Below are 23,187 nucleotides of genomic sequence, written 5' to 3' on the forward strand. Positions count from 1 at the left end.
ACCTAAAACTGCTTTTTTTTTTAAAAACTTTTTTTTTTAAGTTGTAGATGGACACATTGCCTTTTTTATTTATGTGGTACTGAAGAAGATCAAACCCAGTATCTCACACATGTGAGGCAAGTTTTCCACCACTGAGCCACAACTCCAGCCTTAAAGACTACTTTTTAAAAAATTAAAACTGGGGCCAGGTGCAGTGGCGCAGGCTGTAATCCCAGCGGCTCAGGAGGCTGAGGCAAGAGGATTGAGAGTTCAAAGCCAGCCTCAGCAAAAGCAAGGTGTTAAGCAACTTGGTGAGACCCTGTCTCTAATAAAATACAAAATAGGGCTGGGGGTGTGGATGTGGCTCAGTGGTTGAGTGCCCCCGAGTTCAATCTTCAGTACCCCTCCCCCAAAAAAATTAAGATTTGGCCAGGCATGCTGGTGCACACCTGTAAGCCTAGCTATTCAGGAAGCTGAGACTCCTAGGAGGATCACAAATTCAAGGCCAGCCTGGGCAACTTAATGAGACCCTCTCTCAACATTTTGGGTCTTACTGTATTGCCCAGGGTGGTCTTCAACTCTTGGACTCAAGTGATCCTCCTGCCTCAGCCTCTGGAGTAGCTGTGATATGGTCTGCACCAAAATGCCCAAATCAAAATTATTTATTTACCTTTAAATTAACCAAGGGCTAGGTAAGTAGCTCAGTGGTAGAGTGTCCCTGGGTTCAATCCCCAGCACTGCCAAAACAAACTACCAAACAACCCAAACTGCTTTGGAATAGTATGGAATTTTCAGTCAGGAGAGCATTGAGAGTGTGTGTGGTACAAGGGATCCAACCCAGGGCCTCGTGCATGCCAGGCAAGCATACTACTGAGCCATCCCCAGGCCAACACACAAGTCTTTAAAAGTTATTGATGGAGCAGGGCGCAGTGGCACACGCCTGTAATCCCAGTGGCTGAGGCAGCTGAGGCAGCTGAGGCAGGAGGATCATGAGTTCAAAGACAGCCTCAGCAACTTAGCGAGGCCCTACACAACTCAGTGAGACCCTGTCTCTAAATAAAATACAAAAGGTGGGGGGGGGGCTCGGGGTGCAGCTCAATGGGTAAGTGCCCTGGGTACAATCACTGGTACTGGGGGAAAAAAAGAAGAAGTTCTGTATGGAGATGGAGAAGGAAAATACTTAACTGCCTTTCTCAAATGTGTCTGACTTCATAATCCACCTCAAATCAGGCCTGTTAAGCAGAAACACTTTGACAAACACCAGAACAACAATAATATCAAATGTTTATTAAGCATCATCTGCATGTCTCCCTGCTAGGCAGTTTACACACACCATTTCGTCAGCTCTTTACACTTCCATCCTATGAGGTACTGAGCACCACCATCCCCACAGCTGAGATATGAAGCCCAAAGAGGTGAATACATTTCCTTCCTGTGGCCGCACAGGAAGGAAAGAGTGAAACTGGCTAGGTCACGTCTATGTGACAAGTGCCCCCCCCCCCAGTATTTTGTACATTTAACAAGTGGCTACTTAGTGCCTTCTGTGTACCAGGCACAGACTGAGCAGGTGGCTTAACTTTTTACTATTGGAGCTAGAGACATCCCAGGGCCCCCATCATGGTAAGCATGCGCCCTACCACTGAGCTCCACCCCAGACGACCAGAATGGTTCAGACAGAAGCAGAAGTTTAAAAGCTGAATCCTGCTACCTCTTCAGTCTCACTCTAGCTGCATGTCCCCCAAAGTAGACCTTAGCAAACCCACTTTGCTGAAGATGGGCCCCAAAGGCCACAGCCTGCAGCAAGGAATTATGAGTTTCATTACCAGCCAGTGAAGATGGTGGGTTTCAAATTGGGAGTTGGGGGAAGGCAAAAGGATGGGATCCAAGGACATGATGAGCCCCTTGCCTATCCTGGGTCTTTCAGGGTCATGGTCAGGTTCATGGCCAAGGAAGTGAAGTCAGTTCATAGAGATGGAGTCTCCAGACAGGAGTAAGGCACAAGGGGTGTGTGAGGTCAGCTTCCTCCTCTTGGGGTGGGAGTAGGAGCCCTCTCCATGGGTACTGCCTGGGCACATCCCCCAGGCAGAGCTGCCCTTGTGCCTCAGCACACGCTGAACACTGAAGGAGCCTGGCCTTGGTATTTCTCATGGACCATCTTGAGGATGGGTATGAGGTTCTGGAAGGTAGGGCGGAAGGAGGACTCTGCCTCCCAGCAGTTCTTCATGAGCTGATAGATCTAGGGAAGGAGAAATGGGCTGTGGCTGCTGCTGGCTCTGTGGCTTGAAGGCAGGAGCAGAGGAAAAGGCAGGAGGCTCTCACCTCACAGGGACATCTGTCAGGTCGTGGTAGCCTCTCCCCTCGTTCCAGCAACTCAGTGAGCCTCAGCACAGTTATCTGTCCCTGGGTAAGGCCTATAAGCTCCAGGAATTTCTACGGTAGAATCAAGACAAGCTCTTTCCCAGAAGCCGGGAAGACTAGCCAAAAACTTGGCACTAGACTGCTAGAGTTCGAATCCCACCTTGACACTTCTAGGTTGTGACTTTGGACTTGCCACTAAGCTTCTATGGGCCTCAGTTTGCTGATCCCTGAAAAGGGATGCTAACATCTTCCACTGGGGTTACTATAAAAGTTAGGTAATCTGATCTTCATGCTAAGCCTCCTTCAGGGGCTCACTGTTCTTAAGCCTTGCGACCTGTTGGTTCTACCTGTCATAAAGTTTTTATTATTTTTTGAGACTGGGTCTCATTGTATTGCCCAGGGTGGTCTCCAACTCTTGGACTCAAGTGATCCTCCTGCCTCAGCCTCTGGAGTAGCTGCGATATGGTCTGCCCAAAATGCCCAAATCAAAATTATTTATTTAACTTTATGAAGGCATTCTGCCTTTGCAGACAATCTAACAATTTCCTGATTCTGCCCCTCAATTCAGACCTGACCAACCTGAGACCCTCATCTACACAGTAATTGGCTACAGGCGTACATGCGTCAACCTAGGCCAATCAGAGGAAGTCCTGGGAATTATGCAGGAAAGAGGACCCTTGGTCGCCTGGGCTGAGGTGGGTACCTGGAGGGCTGGGGGCACAGTTGCCACAGAGGAGGGAGAGCCAGCCTGCGATGCTACCATAGAGTACAGAACCAAGAAGATGTATGTGCCTCCTGATGACTCAGGCCCCATTCCCAGTGGCATTTGCAAATAGTGGGATAAACTGCTCTTATGTTGCTTGTGTCCATTTGAGCAGTTTCCATCACACTCACAGCCCCCTGCACTGCAAATGGCCCATTTTCCAGGTCAGGACTATGAGGCTCAGGTAGGTGAAGTACTTACTAGGGTGGGAGCTGGGCTGTGAATGCCTGCCTTTCTAACTCCCCTAGCCTATTCTAGGGTGAGGGTGTGGGGCTGGCACTTACGGAAGGGGGACTCTGGCTGGAGTCACAGTATGTCAATAGCTCATAGAGGGTGACCCCGAAGGACCAGACGTCAGACGCATAGTAGAACTTACACTCCTTCAGGCACTCTGGGGCATACCTGCAGAGAGGCAACACTCAGGTCTAGGGACTGGACTCAGGGCTTGGGAGTCAGACCAGGCTAGAACCCTCATGCGGGTGGGTACAACTGAAGGACCCCTTTGGCCCCAGTTGGGATCCCACTCTTAAGGGTTCAGCCTGAGAGGAATGAAGATCTACTTGACCAAGCCAAGCTGACCTCACCCTCCAGGCAATGCTGAGCTCTAGCCCCACCTCCTTGCATCTCTAGGTCCCGCCCAACCTCACTGGGACTAGGTCTTGCCCTCTCAGACCCAGTCTCCTCGACCTTGCCTATTCCCAGTGACCCTTGCACCATCCTCCCACCCCCAGACTGTGTCTCCGCCTGGTCACCAGAACACAGGGCTGTCCCCATCCTCGCGCACGCGGTAGTACTCGTGGCCTTCAGGCACGGCTTTGGCTAGGCCAAAGTCCCCAATCTTGACCAGCCTGTCGTTGTCCAGCAGCACGTTGCGGGCAGCTAGATCTCTATGGATGTAGTGCTGCGCGTGCAGGTAGGCCATGCCCTGGGGGCGGAGTGAGGTGAGTCAGGATCAGTGGGGTGGAGATCAGCCCCCAACAGCAGGGCCTGAGGATAGGTGACCAGGATGGCTGGGGAACAGTCAGATTAGGCTTAGGGGGACCCAGCTGAAGACAGCAGGGTGGCAGGTGGGGGTCAAGCAAAGGAGGAGCCAGGAAGCTGGTGAGGGACAAGAGCAAAGCTGGGCCGAAGGAGTGTTCTGGGCGTGGCCAACTGAGCAGGTGGATTGGGGCGGAGCCAAGGGGGTGTGGCCTGGCGAACTGGACACAAAGAAGCTGGTGGATGGAAGTCAGTTCAAGGATAAGGGAACCCAGCCCTGTGCGCAGGAGCGGGCTAGCAGACAGGACAGAGTCGTTCAGGGCGGACCAAATCAGCCGCAGGTTTGGGAAACGGGGTGGGGGGCCCTCCCACCTCACAGATCTGCTGAGCAAACAGCAGCAGCTGAGCCAGCCCAACATTGTGCCGGGGTAGGTAGTCTCGGAGGCTGCCCAGGGGCACGTACTCCATAACCAGCTGCACTGACTTCTCGCCTGTTGCAAAAAAGGATTCGTAGGGGAAGCAGAGGGACGGGCCAGGGGTACCCGCCCTTAGCCCTACACAGTCCCCTCCTAGGTGTGGAGGAAAGCCAGGACCCGCACACTCTGGGCCCAGTCCTCAAACAAGATGGACCCATTCTGATTCCTGTCCCAGCGCAAGGGAAGGACCAGTGCTCTCATCCCTCTTGGTCTCAGCAGGTGGCAACCCCCAGCTGGAAAGGAGGCTGCCTGGCTGCACCCCATCCTGAGGTTGCAAGATTCTAACTGAACAAACCAGAGGCTCTGCCCAAAAGGCCACAATACTAAGCCCAGCCCCGCACATCCAAGCCTCACCCAGTCCGGCCCACCTTGGTCCTCGCAGCAGCCCTTGTACTTGACGATGTGCTCATGGTAGAGCGTGCGCAGGATATCGATCTCCCTCCTCCAGCCAGAACGGAGCTGGGGCCCGCAGTCCGCCTTGAGGGCTTTCACGGCCACCATCTCGCCTGTGCCATCGTTGGTCGGGTCATAGCAGTACAGGCTGACCTTGCCAAAGTGACCCTGGCCGCAGTACACAGAAGATAAACCCCACTCCTGTGTTTCTAAGTCACACCTCCTAGCAGATCTGTTCAGAAAGCCCCAGGCCCTACCTACTGTGTTGATGGGTCTCCTGGACCTACATCCGGGGACCTCTCTCAAAGCTGAGGGTGTTCCCATCCACAACACAAAACTATCCTTAGGCAGGACCTCCCTTAATTCCACAGGTGGGCCCCACCCCCAGCTCTCCAGGCTCTGCCCTCACCTCACCAAGATCCCGGATCTTTTTCAAGTATCGCTTGTGGAAAACCGTGGGGTCGGACACTGGTGAGTCTGGATTTACAGTGGAGACGTCCACTAGATCTGGAAGTCGTAACAGGTGAGGCTCAACCCCGGCCCTCTCCCCAGCAGCCGGGGGACACTGCTCCCCAGCATCCCCAGGAAGGAAACTTCCCCCTCAACAGCTGGAAGAGTCCACTTTCTGTACAAAGTGCACAGTTAGTCATAGAGAGCCTGCCTAGCGCGGGTAGTCACAGGTTCCATTCCCAGCCCGCAAAACAAAGAGAAACCAAAAGTAAACACCTGGATATAGTGAGATCAGGCAGAAAACACCAGAGAGAAAAGAAAAAAACTGCAAGGGTCCAATTCGTCCAAAGAAGTTGAACTTCTCCCCCAAGACTCTGACTTTTGACTCAGTGGCCCTGCCTCTGTACAGAGACCTTGAGGACACCATGTCTGCATCAGCAGGGACCCCAGCCCTCTCCTACCCACTGGGGTGCCAGCACCAAGGTGGGGCTCACCGTGGGGCTGCAGCTGAGTGAGGTCGCGCAGGATGGTGCGGAACGAAGGTCGCAGGGCCCGCTCATAGGTCAGGCACTGGCTGGTGATGGTAGCCAGTTCTGGACAGGAGGGCTCTGGCAGGCGGTGCTGCTTCTGGTAGAACCGCTCTTTCTGTGTGTGTGGGGACCCATGGGATTCAGCGTGGCCCCAGTCCTGCCCCTCTCAAAAGAGGTGGAGCCCACTGGTGCCTGCTGTTGTCATTCCCATTTTGCAAAGCCGCGCCCAGCTGCCTCTGGGGAGCTGTTGCATCTCACCACCAGCACATCCTGCTGTGGCTGTCACCCACCTCTGCTCTTTGCCCCTCATCTCTCAGACTGCAGCTCCCTGAGGGTAGCACAGTCTCTAGGCCTTTGCCCAGGCCAGGCCCTCTGCCGCCGCTGCAGTGCCAGGTCTGGCCCATTGGCCTAATTCTGCACTTAGATCAAACCTCCCCTGGGAAGCCTTGCCTGACTCTTCAGATGCCTTTTGTCCCTGGTCAAGAGCCTTGAGCACCAGCTCTGGGAGGACAAGAAGGAACAGCATCCACTCCCTCAGCCTGCGCTTCCCCATCTCTGTCTGTCACTGCCTAAAGCTGAAGCCCGCTGCTTGCTGGGGACTACTGATTTCCACAAGGACTGTAAAAAGCTGGGATACAATTATCCCCTGGGCCCAGGGTTCCCCTGGTCATACCTCAGAGGGACCGCGGCCCTGCAGGGGGGCCTCCCCATCAAAGCAGATCTCCAGGAGGGTGGCACCAAAGCCCCACTTGTCAGCGGCAGTGCACAGACTGGTGGCCCCGGCAGGCAGGCACTCGGGCGCGGTCCAGGGGATGCGTTCCACCCTCTCTGCAGGCCATGCTCAAAGTCACCAAGTGCAGAGGAGTAGGGAAGCCTGTCCCTGTGGCCAGCCCTGCTTGGGTACTCACCCTCCCTGGAGAGGGCACCCAGGCCCACACCGGGATCACTCAGCTTGATGAAGGGGCTGGTGCCCTCTGCCAGCCCTAGCCGTGCCAGCAGGATGTTCCGGCCACACACGTTACCATGAACCAGGTTCTTGTCCTCCTGGGGTGACAGACAAGGAGAGGGGGATGGCCACCTGGCAGGGGCACAGACTTGATCCACAACCCCCATCCCATGAGGCCCTCATGGGGACAGCCATGTGAAAAGGATGTCCTGGTCATTACTGGGATGCCAAGACAATACACTGTTATCGGGACCAGGCAGCATGGGGCCAGGCAGCACGGGGCTGAATGGGTCCTTCTTGTTCTCCCAAACTTGGTGGCTAAGGCTTGTGGCCAGGGATGAAAGGCCAGAGGCCCCTGCAGTTTCCTTAAATGCATGTCAGGTGTACTCCTGCCCCAGTGCCCTTTGCTGTTCCCAGTCTAATGTCCTCTTGGCTCCCTCTCTCACTCCCAGGTGGCCTTAGTAAGGCCTTCCAACCTACCTACCTAAAGTTCCACCTTTCTCAGTGAGACTCTGTCTCAAAATAAATAAATAAGAAAGGGCTGGGGATGTGGCTCAGTGGTTAAGTGCCCCTGGGTTCAGTCTCCAGGACCTAAATAAGTAAAATAAGTGAGTAAATAAATACAGCCTTCGGGAGGGTGTAGGTGGTTCCAGGCAAACACTATTCCATTTTATAGAAGGGACTTGAACATCTGTGTAGTTGGTATTCTTGGGGGTCCTGGAACCAATCCCCCAGAGATACTCTTCCAGTGAAAATGCCTTGAGGGTAGGGGTTTGCCGGTTCTGTTCTGTTATCTGCAGGTCTAGGTCTGGGCCTGGCATGCAGAGGGTGCCCACTGAACAAGAAGGTGAAGGTGGAACTCTGGAAAGTGGGGTGATCATACAGGAAGGGTTGGGCAATGAAAGGCCAGAGACAGAAGACAGCATCTAAGGACAGTACCCAGGGGACCTGGGACACAGTGAGCACAGGACAGATGGACTCATGGACAGATCTCCCAGGTGTGGCATGTTGTCCAAGTGATGTATCTCGGCCACCCACCCGAAGCCCAGCCATCCAGCCTCCCTCACTGACACAGGTGCCAGCCCAGCCCACATACCAGGTAGCTGAGGGCGCTGGCCAGCTGCTGAGCCACTGCCACCTTCCAGGTCATGGGTACATGGCCCTTCTCTCGCCGCAGCCACACGTCTAGGGGCCCGTTTTCTACGTACTCCGTCACCATGATGTCTGAAAAGACCTAGCTGCTGCAGAGGCCGTCCCACCTTCTGTGGGCCTCCCACCTCCATGGGGCCAGGGGCCAACTTGGGGGCTGGGCCTGTGGCTGGGGATGTTGTGGGGACAGAAGGTTAGGTCAGGTTTGGGAGTGAGTCTGGGGAGAGAAGAAATGCAAGATGGATGTGGGGTAATGTGGCGCATTCCTGTAATCCCAGGGGCTCGAGAGGCTGAGGCAAGAGGATCACAAGTTCAAAGTCAGCCTTAGCAAAAACGAGGTGTTAAGAAACTCAGTGAGACCCTGTCTTTAAATAAAATACAGAATAGGGCTGGGGATGTGGATGTGGCTCAGTGGTCGAGTGCCCCTGAGTTCAATCCCCAGTATCCGCCCTTCCAAAAAAGATGGAGCATGGGGTGAGGCAGAGGGTGTGGAGCACGGAGAAACGTGGAGGAGGAGGTTAGGGCAGGACCAAGGTCAGGATAGAAGAGCAATGGAGGCGGGCAAGGCGGGAGTAAGGCCAGTGCTGGGGACAGCAAGAGAGACAGACATATACTTGGGGTTATGGTCCTGGTGGGGCTGGGGTCATCCTGTATAAGTAGGGACATGTAGAGGAGGGACAGAGGTGGCCTTAGGTTCTAGACAAGGCTGGATATTCAGAGGTTGAGGTCTGGGAGGACCAAGGGACACAACAGGGCTGGAGTCTGCTGGGGGCCAGAGTAATGCTGGGTCAGAGGCGACCAGGCTGGGCTGTGGAGGGGGCCGGGATGAGATGGAGACTGGGATGGGGTCAGCAGTCAGGGTTGAGGCTGAGGGCTGGGCCACAGCCGTGGGAGGGGTATAGGTGAGGCCAAGGTGTAATCTGGGGTTGGATGCAAGTTGAGGTTGGCACGTGGTCAGGAGTGGGGCACAGTTTGATGGTCAGGATACAGCCTGGGGGGTGGTGGGGACAGAGGAGAGCAGAGAAGAGGTCTCTGCTGGGATTGTAGTCAGGGGTCAGGAACAGCTGAGGTCGTGGGTACCAGTGGGGGCTCCAGTGTACCACAGGGTATAATGGGGTCCACTCACTCTCGGAGCCGCGCACACAGACACCATGCACGAAGGCCAGATGTGCGTGGGAGACCTGGCTCATGAGGCTGGCCGTCTCGTAGAAGGCCTGTGGGAACCAGGCAGGTGGGGGGCTGTGAACCTCACCCGGCACGCTGTCCCCACTGCACAACACGCCAGGCCACCCTGCACACTCACCAGGGCGATGTCATGGTGACTGGGGTCTAGTACTTTAAGCACCACTCGCAGCTGCTGCCCACAGCCCCCTCCAGGTTTGGGGGAGTCCCCGCCATCTGCTTTGCCCTCCTCAGGGCCCCCAACTCTCAGGAGGCCCTCATATACATTGGTCCTTGTGCCCTGGCCCAAGTGGGATAGCTGCAGGAAGTAGCATAGAATACGGCTGTGATGCCAGCTGCCTGCTGACCTCCCAGAGCCCCAGCTACCACACCCCACCTGGGTGATCTCGTCCTGGTGGATGCGGTGGAAGCTCAGCTGGCTGAGGTTAAGTGGCCTGGAGCTGGCCCGAGTCCCGCGCATGATGATGAGATTGGAGATTTCTGGGGGCAGATGCAAAGTGGCTGACACGGACTGGCATGGGGGAGAGAAGCTCTGCCCACCCCATGGCTCACCCTGTACCTCCGGGCTGGGGCAGGCAGCAGCGACGCAGAGAGAAGCAGTCGTCCCCGGCCCGCAAGGAGCAGCCCTGCAGGGCTCCCCGCAGCTCCTGCACACTGGCAAAGGAGCGGCCCCAGCCCTCCAGCACGAAGGCCCCATCCTGCTGCTCGATGGGGAACTTCCGGATGCGCAAGCTCTGCACTCCAGGTGCCTGGGGTGGGTGGAAAGAGCACTGAGCAGAGGTCCAGGTAGGGCTCAGGCCCCACCCCAGCCCAGGACCCCCGAGCCCCAGGCCCACCGGGTCAGGCTGGGCCACCGTGAGGATAAGGCGGTGCAGGTGGACGGTGCTCCAGTGGATAAGGTAGAGGCCCTCCTCTGGCTGGAGCTTGGCTTGCACAAAGGGCTCCCTAGGGGGGGTCAGAGGGGTGCCATTAGGCCACCTGGGGCCACTGATAGACCTACACCCGGCAAAGACAACATGAGACCTGCCCAGAGGAACACACACCAGCTAGGATAAAAGTCACACACACACACACACACACACACGGCCACTCACAGGAGACACAAGCATGAGAGCAGAGAACAGGCACACACAGGTACATAACGCTGGAGGCAGCCACTAACAAGATGGTTTACAGGCTGAGACAGGAAACAGCCATCAAATGGGGGATAGGTGCACACCACCCATAGCCACATGCAGGGGGACACACGGACAGTCTAGCACACAGCGACCACCGATACATCTGGTTACATAGTGTGACAGGGCAACAAAGGGGCTGCTTTGGTTTGAATAGGGTTTGTCCCCTCCGAAAACCATGTTGGAGTCTAATCCCCTTGACACATTAGCTTTTTGTCACTCTGACCAAATACTTGAGAAAATCAATTTAAAGGAGGAAAGGTTGATTCTGGCTACTGATTCCATAGTTAGTGGGCTCCATTGCTTCTAGGCCTGTGGTGAGGCGGACGCATCATGGAGGAAGGGCTTGATGCAGGAAAGCTGCTCACTTCACAGTGGCCAGGGGAGGGGGAAGTTGGGACAAGATATACCCTTGCAGGGCATGCCCCCAGGGATCAACTCCTCCACCCATGCCCCCCTGCTACAGTTCCCACCACCTCCCGAAAGTCCAATGTCGAACCTGTGAGCGGGTGAGAGCCTTCATGATCCAAACCCTACTCTGAACACTGCTGCACTGGGGACCAAGCCTTCAGCGCAGGAGCCCCTGAGGAACATTCCAGAGACAATTGTAACAGTAGGGCCTTAGGGACAGAGATTAGGAATGGATGAGCTCATGAGGGTATGCCATCATCTGGATCTTCTGTGTCCCTCCCAAAGGCTTGGTCCCCAGTTTGATACTGTTGGGGAGGAGGTAGAAACTTAAGAGGTAGAGGCTCATGGGCTCCAGGCTGTTGAAGCATGCCCTCAAAGGGGATTCTGAGACCCCATTCTCTTCTTCCTCCTCCTCATGCTCTCTGGCTTCCTGGCCGAGATGAGCAGTACTGCTCCCATGTACTCCACCATGATGCGCTGCCTCTCCACAGGCCCAAAGCAACATGGCCAACTGACCATAGACAAAACCTCCAGAACTGGGAGTCAAATCTTTTTTCTTATAAGTTGATTGTCTCAGGTCTTTTATTATAAATATTAGAAAGCTGACTAATATAGGGTAGGGCCCTCATATTGAATCTTGGTGGCTTTTTAAGAGGAAGAAAACTTGGGCGTGGTGGTGCCTCTCTGTACCCTCAGCTATTTGGGAGGCTAAAGCAAGAAGATTACAAGTTTGAGGGTAGCCTTACCAACTGAGTAAGACCCTGTCTCAAAATAAAAAAGGGCTGAAGTATAGCTCAGTGCTGGAGCATGTGCCTAATGTGTGGGTCCCTGGGTTCAAACCCCAGTGTTGGAAGGAGAAAAGAAAAAGAAGAGAGGGGGAGATCAGAAAAGACACTCTTGTGCTGCCTGTCTGTGGCCAGGTGATGCTCTGGGCTGTCCTAGGACTGCCAGCAAGGAGGCCACCACCGGATATGGGCCCTCAAACCTTGGACCAGACTCTGAGCCACAATAAGTCTCTTTTCTTTAAAAGAACTCATGTTTTTTACAGAAACAAAAAATGGACTAATCCGGGGCCTTGACATCACAGACATTAAAGACTAGAACAAATGGACACTACAAGGTGTCAGCCATGTAGGGCAAGAAGCCACACACAAAGTGGCTGACATAATTACCAGGTCCAGAGACACCCATACTGTGGCAGCACACACCTGTGATGACAGTCACAGGAAGCAAAATGGCCACTTACACTTCCCCTGGTAGAGGGACAAGCCTCTGAGAGGTCAGACCCTTTTCAGACACCCCCAGGTGCTAAGCCCCAGCATCACAGGTAGTACAAGGGACAGCGAGACACAGGGCCAATGACTAGAGAAGCCACAGTCACAAACCTCACAGCATGCAGAGAACCACACACACATCTCCACATCCGTCCTACGTGGGGACGGATAATTCATACTCTCAGCACCAGGTCACCAACAGAACCTTTAGACAGGGACACACATATCCCAGCAGAGATACACCTCACAGGTGGACACCCCCACACAGGTGGACACCCCCAACATGCCCCTGAATGACCCGGGTTGGTGCAACACACTGTCCCATGAAAACCACCCATTCTGTGCAATGCCAATGTCAACATGTGACGCTAATCCCAAATGCTATCACCAGAGCAATGACAGCTACACAATAAACATCCAGTCCTACAGGGTAACAGTCCCAAATGCACCTCTATCATCCCAGGTACCCTCGCTGCATGTAGCCCCTCACTGTGCACACACACAGGTGAACACAAGTAGTGCCTGAACTCACACGCAGGTCTGGATGCACACATACGTGTGCCTGCCGTCCCACGCACACAGACACAAACACACGTGTTCGCTGAGATGCGCACACCTGTGCCACACAGCCAACACATGTGCACGAACATGTGCACACTCTAGAGGACCGCAGGGGGTGCTCTCTCACACGGCGGGCACTTGCACACCATGCAGTTCCTGCAGAGCGGCTTTGGAGGGAGGGCACCCATCCTGGCCACCTTCCTCGCCCTGGCCACTCACAGCAGGGGCCCATGGATACCCTCCTGGATGCTCATCACTAGCCGCGGGGGAGCCACCTCCTGGCACAGGTAATGGCTGGAGTCTGCTGTTAGGCGGAAGTAGCCGTCCACCAGCGCCACGAAGGACAGGGCCGCGGCCCGGGAAGGCAGTCTCAGCTCCTGCAGGCCAGGGGCATGTCAGGCAGGTGACACAGGCCAGAGCTGCCCCCCGCCCGATTGCCGCCCCAGGCCCCACCAGGCACTTGTTGTCTTGCTGGTAGATGGTGACACGGCACCCTTTTAGCACCAGGTGCGTGATGTCCTGGAAGTCACAGAAGTAGGTCCAGGGTGGCTCCCTCGGCCTGTCTGCTGTCTGGCCACCCGCCTCACGGGCCTTGGCTTTCTTCCCAGACAGGTGGGTTTGGGAATTCCTGCTGCTGTCGTTGACGTCACTAGAACCCTGCAAATCCAACGAGTGGGGCACAAGACAAAGCGGGACACAGCCCACTTATCCCCTGCACCATCCCCAGGGGTCAGGAGATGGAGGGCCAGTCACCTGTTCTGGAATCTCCCTTAGGAGTCCCTCTGCCACAGGCAGGATGGAGACCCATCCCCAAGAGACACATAGGATGAAGCCAGACCTCAAGGAGGACAGAGAGGAGAATCCTGCCCCATCCCCAACTGCCAGACAATGAAGGGTTCCCCAGGGGTGTAGGCCCCAGAAATCAGGTCTCCAGGGGACAGACAGACAGAGGATGCTCACCAAGAGATAGACCCCAGGGGACAAGGGACACAGCCTGGAGGTAGGTGGGGAAAGGGCTCACCACTGCTAACTCAGCAGCCCACCAGCAGAGGTGAGCAAAGACCACCCACCAGGCCTGCCTGAACCCACAGAGGGCAGGAGGTGTCCTGCTCACCTCCACCTGTACTGGCCGCCACTGGATGCCACCAGTGCCTGTCACCAGTACCTCGTGGGTGGGGGATCCCACGGCAGGCTCCAGGCTGTGGTCCGCGGAGGCCCGCCTGCTATCCTGGATGTAGCAGGGCTCTCCCTCGGCCTGAGACAGTAGCTCCAGATGACACACAGGTATGCGTTCAGTGCCAAAGCGGGGGGCCAGATGCTCCAGGGTGGCTATGTATTTGACCATGACGATCTGCTGAGAGAGGTGGCCTGGCTGGAAGGCATGCAGGAACTTGCGGAAGACATTGCGCAGGCGCAGCCGTGTAAGGGCGTTGTGCTGCCGAATCTGCTGCCGGAAGGAGCGTGGGATGCAGTCCTTGAAGCTGTGGGGTTGACATGGAGGGGCTGGTCAGGGACCTGGTTGGCAGGCTTGGCTGAATGACATAGGACAAGTGGCTTAACCCCTCTCTCGGTGGTTAACCAGCTGCCTCGGTGAGAGAATATGCACACTGACAAGAAAGTGGATAGAGAGACCTGACACAGGACTAACCCAGGGAAGTTGGGTGCTGTGGGGGTCCAGGGCCCAGACCTCCCAAAGACACACTGGAGCTGAAATCCCAGGTCTCAGGCAACTTCTGAAAGCTTGAAAGGGCTCCGTTTCCTTTAGAGCATCATCTTTGAAATGGGACCAAATGGTGCTCACCTCCAAGGCGGATGAGAGCACTCAGCAAACTGCTGCCTGCAATGCTTGGACTATGGACCAGCACAAAGTAAGGACAGAGTGTGGCTGTTGCCATCACAGGAGAACTCGCTATTATTTGAATCATTTATTTTATAACCATCAATAAACAACCCAGCTCTGGGAGGTCTCTCTGCTGCTCACAGAGTCCTAACTCCTCACTCTCCCAAACCACCCCCTTCTGCCTGTTTCCTGCCTGCAACCGACCACCAGTATGGCCAGATCACAGGTTTCCGTGCCTTGGTCTCTATCTCCTGAGATAGTCTCTCCCTCCCCCACTTCCAAGCTTCCCAGGGCTCACCAGTACTCTGAAAAGGGCGTGGCCAACCTCCACACTCACTCAGGCAATCACCTGCATCCAGTTTGCCTACAAAGGAGCCGTGCCGCCTTCTGCCTCCGAGCCTTTGTACACGCTGTTCCCTGTGCCTAGAACATACTGCCAACTCAACTGGATAAAGCAACTCAACTCTGGGGCTCAGCAGAGACGTTCCCTAACTAGGAAACACTCCCTGATGTCCAGGTTGGATGTGTTCCCTCCTCCTGTACATTGCTGTCACATTTCTAGTCCTTCAGAGTGACACCATGACAGGGACTAAAAAAAAATGTGCTTCAAGAACAGCTGGGGGCTGGGGATGTAGCTCAGTGGTATAGTATGTACCTAGCATGTGTAAGGCCCTGGGTTCAACCCCCAGCACTGGGAAGCGAAAAAATTCCAAAACAAGCTGATCCTGAAAGACACAACTGTTGTGCTGCCTCCTCCAGACAGTGTGTCCTGATGATCTGAGCCCTTACTGCAAGGCAGGGATCCCCCAAGGCTCTGTCAGTAGAGCTGGCTTCCAGCTCCCCAGAATCCAACCTCCTTCCTTCCCTTGAATTTTTACTATTATTATTATTATTTGTACTAGTGATTGAACCCAGGGTGCTTAACCACTGAGCCACATCCCCAGCCTCCCCCTCTTTTTTTTATTTTGAGACAGAGTCTTGCTAATTTGCTGAGAATTTTGAACTTGAAATCCTCTGCCTTAACCTCTCCAGTCACTGGGATTATAGGTGTGCACCTCCATGCCCTGCCTTCCCTTGAATTTTAATGAGTTCTTAAAGCCAAGAGTTTTAAGGATCTGCCAAGTCCCCACCTCCCTGCTGGAACCTCCTCCCATAACCCCTGGCTCCTGCTGTTCCAGCCACACCTCCTCCAACACATCAGGCAGGAAATAGCCTCAGAGCCTTGGCACAGGCAGTTCCTCTGTATAGAATGGTTTCCTCCTAGACATGTGTATAGCTCCCTTCTTCACCTCCTTGACTACAAAATTTCACAATGAAGAATCCCCTAACTTAACCAATTTAACAATATAAACTAAGTCCTCTGAGCTACTTTGGAAGCTGAGTAGAGGATAGCTTGAGCCTAGGAGTGCAGGGCCAGCCTGGGCCACATAGTGACACCCTGTTTCAGAAAATAAACAAAGGGCTGGGGATATAGCTCAGTGGTAGAGCACTTGCCTAGCACCTAGCACCACAAAAAAAAAAAAAAAAAAATTAACTAAATAAATGAATACAGAAATAAAATGATAAACCTCTCACCCCTGATATTTCATGTTCCACTTTCCTACTTATTTTATTTTTATTTTTTGTAGTATTTTGTAGCATTGGAGATTAAACCCAGGACCTTACACATGCTAGGCAGTGTCCAACCCCTGGGCTACACTCAATCCTGATTTATTTAATTTCTAGTACTAGAGTTGGGACCCAAAGTCACTTTACCACTGAGTTACATTCTCCAGCCATTTTTATTTTTTATTTTGAGATAGGATTTTACCAAGTTACCCAGGCTGGCCTTGAATTGGCCATCCTCTTGCCTCAATCTCTCAAATCGCTGGGATCACAGGCGTGGACACCACATTGGGTTCCTGCTTAATTTCCCCCATTTCATTGATCGCCATCTAAAACACTGTACATTTCCCTTTTGTATCTTGTTCATTGCCTGCCTGCTTCATGAGATGTGAGCTCCCAGAAGATGAGTGATTTTTGTTTGGAATTGTGTCCACAACACCTAGAGCTAGTGCTAGCACAGGGCATGCTCAGTAAGCATTTGCTGAATGAAGGAAGACATGGCAATATTCACGGCCCACCCAGCCCCCAATGCTACTCAGTAGCCCCACTCCCTTCCCAGACACCTGATCTCCTTGGCCACCTCTTCCAGGGGGACGCCACGTTGGAGAGCGAGGTGGCAGAGGTGCAGAAAGGCCATGCCCAGGCTCTCATTCTTAAAGTGGTGGATCTCCTCCTCACTTGACAGCTCCCACAGGGATACCACATCATTCACAAACTCATGCTTGCCCTGGGAGTAGGAATCAGGCAGAAAGGGAAGTATGAGAATGATTTCATTCCCTAGTGACAGAAACCTAGTTCCTTGCTTCTGGGCATCCTGGGGAAGGAGAGACCACCATTTGCTAGAAAGGCTAAGTACACAGCACATACACCTGCTCTTCCCAGTCTATCCCAGCACTTATTCTCATTCAGCCCAAACTCGGATGGCCTGAGTCGAAATGTATTAGTTGTATCAAGTTGGAAAGGGAAGTGGGAGTTCCTTGACTCTCCCAAACGTGACACAAATGGTTCTGTCCTCCAGCCCTGCTCACACCTGTTCAAAGAGGTACTCAAATGAGGCTGGGTCTAAGAGTTGCACCCCCTGCTCTGTCGGTTCTGAGGAAGTCTCAGCCCCTGGGAGTCCACAGCGGTATACAGCTGGCTCCTGAGGATTCATGCCATGCCAGTTTCGGAAATAAAACCTGCAGGGAGGGGAGGGACACAGTTGCACCTTAGCAGAGGCACTGAGCAGCTCCAGAACAAAAGGGGAAAAGGTTTTCAAGGGGCCTCCACCTACCTCATACGGAAATACAGTGTCAGACTTGTATCTCTGGAGACCTCTAGGATGTGGTTTGGGGGCAGCCAGACTTGGGCCTGGGCATCAAAGAGGGCAAAGAGATTGAAGCAGGGTGGAGTGATGCCTGGAACGGGGGAGTAAGGAGGTCAGGAGCCATGTTATTTGCTGCCATCAGCCCTGAGGACCTTCAGGCCTGCTATCTCCTTTCACATGCCTTCCCCGGGTCTCCTTCCCGGCCTCCAGCTGGCCTTATGTTATACATGTGGAGAGGACAAGGCAATTTGTTGACCCTGTTTCACAGGGGAACTATATTCCCTTAGTCTCTTTTGCACCTAGGATGAGACTATGGACTGGGTGCTGACAAGTGGGATGTAAACTGAAGGTATAGGTACCCTACTGAGTCTGGAAATAAACTCTCTTGCCATCTTCCTATCCCCTAAGAGGGCTGAAAGTTCCTTATACAGAGTGGTGAAGCTCTGAAGGGGAGTTGAGCCATTTGACCTGCATCTGATTTTAGAAAAACTTGATTACCTTAAGCCAAGAAGATTTGGGGGTTGCTTTCTACAGTGGCAAAACATATCCCAGACTAACACAATTCTAGAAGTAGCTAGCAATGTGCTGGTAATTCCAGCCCAAAAGATATATCCAACCACCTTCTGCTGTCTTCCTCGGACATCAAAGGCCTCCTCAGATGTGCCTTATTCCAAATAGACCTCATCTATAGTCCCCAAACCCGCACCTCCTCTGCCTAGTTCTTCAAGCCAGAACTTGAAGAACTTCTTGAACACCTTCCATATCAAAGTAGTCATCAAGTCCTGCTCTTTCTACATTCTTTATCTTTTTGAGATCCATCTACTTCTGCTGCATTTTGGATCTTAAATGTTCCTCAGCTGGGGTTGTGGCTCAGCGGTAGAGTGCTCGCCTAGCACGTGCAAGGCCCTGGATTCAAGCCTCAGCACCACATAAAAATAAATAAATAAAATAAAGGTATTTTTAAAAATAACAAAATAAAAAATAAAATGAAATGTTCCTCAAAGCCTTAGCCAAAGGGTAGCACTACTGGGAGATGGCAGAGTCTTTAAAAGGTGGGGTCTAATGATTGGTCTTTAGGTCATGGAGACTGTATTTTGAGGAGGACCATGGGATCCTTGAGCCTTTCTCTTTGCTTCTTGGTTGTAAGGTAAGGGGTTCTGTTCCACTACATGCTCCTGCCATGATATGCTGCCTTGCCACAGGCCCAAAGCAATAGGACCAACCAATCATGGTCTGGGATGCCTGAAACTTGGAACCAAAATAAACCTATTCAAAATCGATTATCTCAGGCAACCTCTTTCAAATCCAAAGCCCAGGCCTTGCATGGCTTATAAGTTAGGTTTACAGTGAGGTTGTTGTTTTGTTTGTTTGTTTGTTTGTTTGTTTTTGTTTTTAAATTTCTTTTGTAGTTGTAGATGGACACAATGCCTTTTATTTTATTTATTTTTATGTGGTGCTGAGAATCCAACCCAGTGCCTCACGCATGCTAGGCAAGCGCTCTGCTGCTGAGCTACAGCCTCAGTCCGTTTTGTTTTTTTTTTTCCAATTTTTTTTTCTTTAGTGCTTTGCTTTCTAGCATAAACTTTCCATGGCTCTCCAGTTTGCACTAAGAAAGACCAACACTTATGCAATGAGTAACCATGACCTGGTTTTTGCTTATGTTCTGGTTTCAATTCTTACTTCTCTTTCCAGATTCTGAAAATTGATGTCTAGTCTCTTGCTTCCTCAAACAGATCAAGCCCTTTGGGCTTCTATGCATGTTGTTCCCTTTGCTGGGCAGGAGTCCCATCACCCATGCTGTAGTTTGGAGGGTCTAGCAGGGGAGCACACCCAGCTCCTTACATACACTTGATGGAAGAGCAGTCCTCCTCTGAAGGGGTAACGTCCTCTTCCGCCTAGCTGCCACTTCAAGGGGGCACACATGGAGTAGTGAGCGAGGAAGGGGACACCTGCCTAGCTAGCCATGTCAGTCAAATCAACCCTGGAGTTCAATGAGGTGACAGATGTCACAGCCAGAACACCCTTACATCCCATGCTATGGTCTGAAGGTGTCCCTCTAAAATTCATAAGTTGGAGCTAGTGCGGTAGCACATGCCTATAATCCCAATGACTTGAGAGGTTGAAATAGGAGGATGGCAAGTTCAAAGCCAGTCTCAGCAACTTAGCGAGACCCTGTCTCAAAATAAAATATAAAGGGGGCTGGGGATGTGGCTCAGTGGATAAGTACCCTGGTTCAATCCCCAGTATAATAAATAAATAGATAAATAACCCAGTTAAGTGCCCCTAGGTTCAATACCTAGTCCAAATAAATAAATAAATAAGGAAAGAAAGTTCCTGTGTTGGAGCTTAATCTCCAGAGTCATTTATTAATGGCATTTAGAGGTGGGACCTTTGGGATGTAATTAGAATTAGGTGAGGTCATGACAGGAGGGTCCTTGTGATGGCATTAATGGCTTTATAAGAGAAAGAAAGGCCTGAGCTGACCTGCTCACTTGTTCTCACCCCTGCCACACTATGATGCCCAAGAGGCCTTCCCAGGTGCCAGCACCAAGCTCTTGGACTTCCCAGCCTCTGGAACCATGATTCAAATCAACATCCACTGGGTACTCTCCACATCATTCCATGGCTCTGATCCCTGCTTCCCTCAGGAGAAAGTGTCACCTTGAAACTTCTTCCCATGACATATAAGGCCTGTGAGGTACGGCCTGTGGATGGATCCCTTCTGGAGATCACCCCTGCCCAGGTCTCGGGTTCCTGCTATTCATCTGCCCCAGCAGCTGACAGAGGGCACCTGGGAGCCCAAGCCTAGTCACAGCTCTCCTCTGTGCAGAATCCTCCATGGCTCCCACCACACTGCAAGTCAAATCCAGAATTCTTCCCATGGTCCACAAGAGGCTCCACCACTGACTTGTCGCCTCCTTTCTCTTACCTCCCAGCTCCCCTTCATTTACTCTACTCCAGCCACACTGGTCTCCTGGCTGTTCCAGGCAAGCTCTCACCTGAGGGCCTTTGTACTTGCCGTTCTCTCTGCCTGGAACTATCTTCCTCTAGATATTCCCATGGCTCCCTCCCTCATCTCCTTAAGTTTTTGTTAAGCATCCTCTCAGAGCAACTTTCTCACCACCAGTCACTTTTCTGCTTAATTTTTCTCATCATCTCTGCCCTCTGATACAGTCTTCTTTGTCTTTTTTAAAAATTATTTCCTGCCATCTTCCCTCCTAGAATATCAGCTACACAAGCGCTTTGATTTTGTGATAGCATACAGTTGGTGCTCACTCAGTATTTGCTGAATGAAGCTGCAGATGGATGGATGGGCTTGGCTTTTCTCATCCCCCAACACTGGCCATCACATCAGTGCCCTGGACTTACCAATTTTGTGTGCGATGTGGATGCAGACTTCCTCGGCCGTCAGCGAGGACTTGCTAAAGGTGACCCAGGGCTCTCCACCACTAGGGCCAGCCCAGTGCAGAAGTACCTTCAGACCTCCCATGTCAGCCATGGGCTGAGCTCTGTCCCTATGAGGCTTGCTGCCCTTTGCAGCAGCCCCTTTCTGACAGAGAGGCATGCTCCTCAAAGCTGACTCTGCTGGGAGAAGACAACACATTAGCTCCCAGGCCTCTCTCTGCAGGCCCCCTTAGCACCTCTACCTGCACCTACGCAGGCTGAAGCCCAAGGGGGAAGATTCTGGCTCCCTGGCTGTGAAACCTTAGGCACCCAATTCTCCTCCCTGAACCTTAGTTTCCACATTTTTTTGACAGGGTGGTATGCCTCTTCACCTACTACATCTGACACTAGTAACACTACCTCTCCTTTTTTAATGGTTTCTTGTTATGTTGCCCAGGCTAGTCTTAAAACTCCTGGGCTCAAGCAACCTCCTGCCTCAACCCCCAAGTAGTTGGGGCTATGGGTGTGTGCCACCACGCCTGGTTTGAACTTTCCCTTATTTTGACAAATTTGCACCAATATAAAAATCCACCCTGAGCTGGGGATGTAGCTTAGTGGTAGACAACTTGCTTACAATGTGCAAGGCCCTGAGATCAATCCCCAGCACTGAAAACACACACACACACACACACACAAAAAAAAAAAAAAAAAAAATTAACTAAATAAATGAATACAGAAATAAAATGATAAACCTCTCACCCCTGATATTTCATGTTCCACTTTCCTACTTATTTTATTTTTATTTTTTGTAGTATTTTGTAGCATTGGAGATTAAACCCAGGACCTTACACATGCTAGGCAGTGTCNCACACAAACAAAAAAAAAAAAACCAACTTCCCTGAGATAACCAGGCAGGCAGACTGTGATAAAACAAACCTGGGTGTGCATCCTAGGACTTCTTATGACAACTCAGACAATTCTCTTAGCCACTGCAGGCCTCAGTTTCCCCATCTGGAAAGTGGAGGTGCTGAGAATGTTGACTGGAAAAATGACTGTGAGGCTTCAATGCGGTCCTGCACATTCAGCACAAACATGGACATTGGCATGAAAAAATGAATGAACATCACCCAAATGAGAATAAAAGTATTATTGGGGCTGAGGGTGCAGAGTTGTAGAGGGCTTGCTTAGCATGCCCCAGACCCTCTAGGTTCCATCCCCAGTACCACAAAATAATAAATAAATCCATTACAATTGGTTTCGCCATCCCAGTAATTCCCATTCCCTGCATCTATCCCAGCAAGAGAGCCCAGTCCCTGCTGACTCCTCCGGGCATGGGGGCAGAGAAAGACACACACTTGTGACCAGCTTGGTACCCCCGATTCCTGGTCCGGGTCTCCAGTTTCACCAGACTATCAGCGATTCTGGAGATGTTACTGATATAAGACAGCGCTGGAAAGAGAAGAATGTTCTAACCGCCAGATTCCTGGGCTCCCCTCCGAGCCAGCTTCCTCACCTGGAAAATGGGCATGTACCAACGTCTACCTCAAACAGATGTTGGGAAGAGTCAACGAAAGGAGGCAGGAAAAGTGCTTGGCACAGAGCCTGGCACACAGCAAACGCTTAATAAACGTTCGCGTTACCGTCTGGGATGACATCTTGAGAAAGAGACTTTTGAGGTGGCCACTTCCTCCTTCCTGTCTCCACTGGACCCAGGACCAGCTTTGAAGATAGAATCGGAGTGAGGTGTGTACCCATGAAGCAGCACCTCCGGACCCTTTACCACCTCCAAACCTCCCCTGTCAGGGGAGTATCTGCGCTGTGCACCCGCTGGATATCTGGCCAGCCCGGAGGGAGTGGGGGCTCCCTCCCGCCCACATTCTGATAAGTGCATCCAGTCCTCAAGCCTTCTTCCAGATGACTTCCCGGGCGCGCCGCTTCGGTGTCCCGTCCAGACTCACCCTTTCCGGGGACTCAGTCTCCAACCCTAGACCCCGCTCCGCCACTGCGGGAAACCCCCGCAAGTTGGCGGCCCGGACTCCACCTCCCGTTGGCACCCTGAAACACGCATGCCCGTGGGCCGTAGCTCCGCCCTGCCGGAAGATGCCGCTCCGATTGGTCCTTGGCCTAACTTCGTGGGCCAGCGATTGGTTAGGTGAGCGCCCGGATGCACCACAGCGTCTGCGATTGGCTGACATGGGCGTGGGCGTGGGCGTGGACACACGGAAGAGAGTGGCCTACAGTGGCGGACGGAGGAGCAGAGTTTGTACGCAAAACGACTGAAGAGTGGATTGATCAGACTGCTGAGGGCTCGAATCCGGATTGTACGGTCGTGACCCCGGGACAGCGGCTCATGGACTGTCCCCCATAACTTCTCTTATCTCTGCCTGGCCAACCCCACCTCTCTGGCTGAGTTCTCTCCTCAGGAAG

At 52.7% G+C, this 23,187-nt stretch overlaps 1 protein-coding gene across 11 annotated transcripts; it reads right to left on the reverse strand.

Moving 5' to 3' along the window:
• Positions 1-1,246: 1,246 nt before the first annotated feature.
• Positions 1,247-22,866, reverse strand: Tyk2 (tyrosine kinase 2). Of its 11 annotated transcripts, none has more exons than XM_015489001.2 (27): positions 22,719-22,866; positions 22,401-22,479; positions 22,116-22,273; positions 21,697-21,833; positions 20,746-20,958; positions 17,344-17,467; positions 17,101-17,248; positions 16,634-16,797; positions 13,740-14,106; positions 13,079-13,282; positions 12,845-13,002; positions 10,041-10,149; positions 9,764-9,953; positions 9,581-9,684; positions 9,326-9,502; positions 9,149-9,236; positions 7,970-8,097; positions 6,836-6,971; positions 6,601-6,755; positions 5,892-6,042; positions 5,357-5,454; positions 4,923-5,115; positions 4,451-4,569; positions 3,853-4,025; positions 3,385-3,502; positions 2,299-2,409; positions 1,247-2,215 (listed from the first exon to the last, which is right to left on the reverse strand). In XM_015489001.2, the coding sequence occupies exons 5-27, from the start codon at positions 20,939-20,941 to the stop codon at positions 2,081-2,083; spliced, it is 3,546 nt and encodes a 1,181-aa protein (XP_015344487.1). In that variant the 5' UTR covers positions 20,942-20,958; positions 21,697-21,833; positions 22,116-22,273; positions 22,401-22,479; positions 22,719-22,866; the 3' UTR covers positions 1,247-2,080. The 11 variants fall into 11 exon arrangements, with proteins under 11 accessions (XP_015344487.1, XP_015344489.1, XP_015344488.1 ...); XM_015489003.2 differs by having other exon boundaries at positions 20,746-20,961; XM_015489002.2 differs by having other exon boundaries at positions 22,116-22,209; positions 22,303-22,479.
• Between the last annotated feature and the right edge of the window lie 321 nt (positions 22,867-23,187).

The sequence above is a fragment of the Marmota marmota genome, unplaced genomic scaffold (assembly GCF_001458135.2).
Source record: "Marmota marmota marmota unplaced genomic scaffold, marMar, whole genome shotgun sequence".
NCBI classification, from domain to species: Eukaryota; Metazoa; Chordata; class Mammalia; order Rodentia; family Sciuridae; genus Marmota; species Marmota marmota.

What these genes read in the sequence shown, in the direction of transcription:
- Tyk2 (XM_015489001.2), bottom strand. Translation starts at nt 20,941, where the DNA reads ATGCCTCTCTGTCAGAAAGGGGCTGCTGCAAAGGGCAGCAAGCCTCAT. An exon ending in CCACATCGCACACAAAATTG is followed by an intron (nt 17,468 to 20,745) that starts GTAAGTCCAGGG and finishes CCCCCGTTCCAG; the next exon opens with GCATCACTCCACCCTGCTTC. An exon ending in CTGACAGATGTCCCTGTGAG is followed by an intron (nt 2,216 to 2,298) that starts GTGAGAGCCTCC and finishes CTCCTTCCCTAG; the next exon opens with ATCTATCAGCTCATGAAGAA.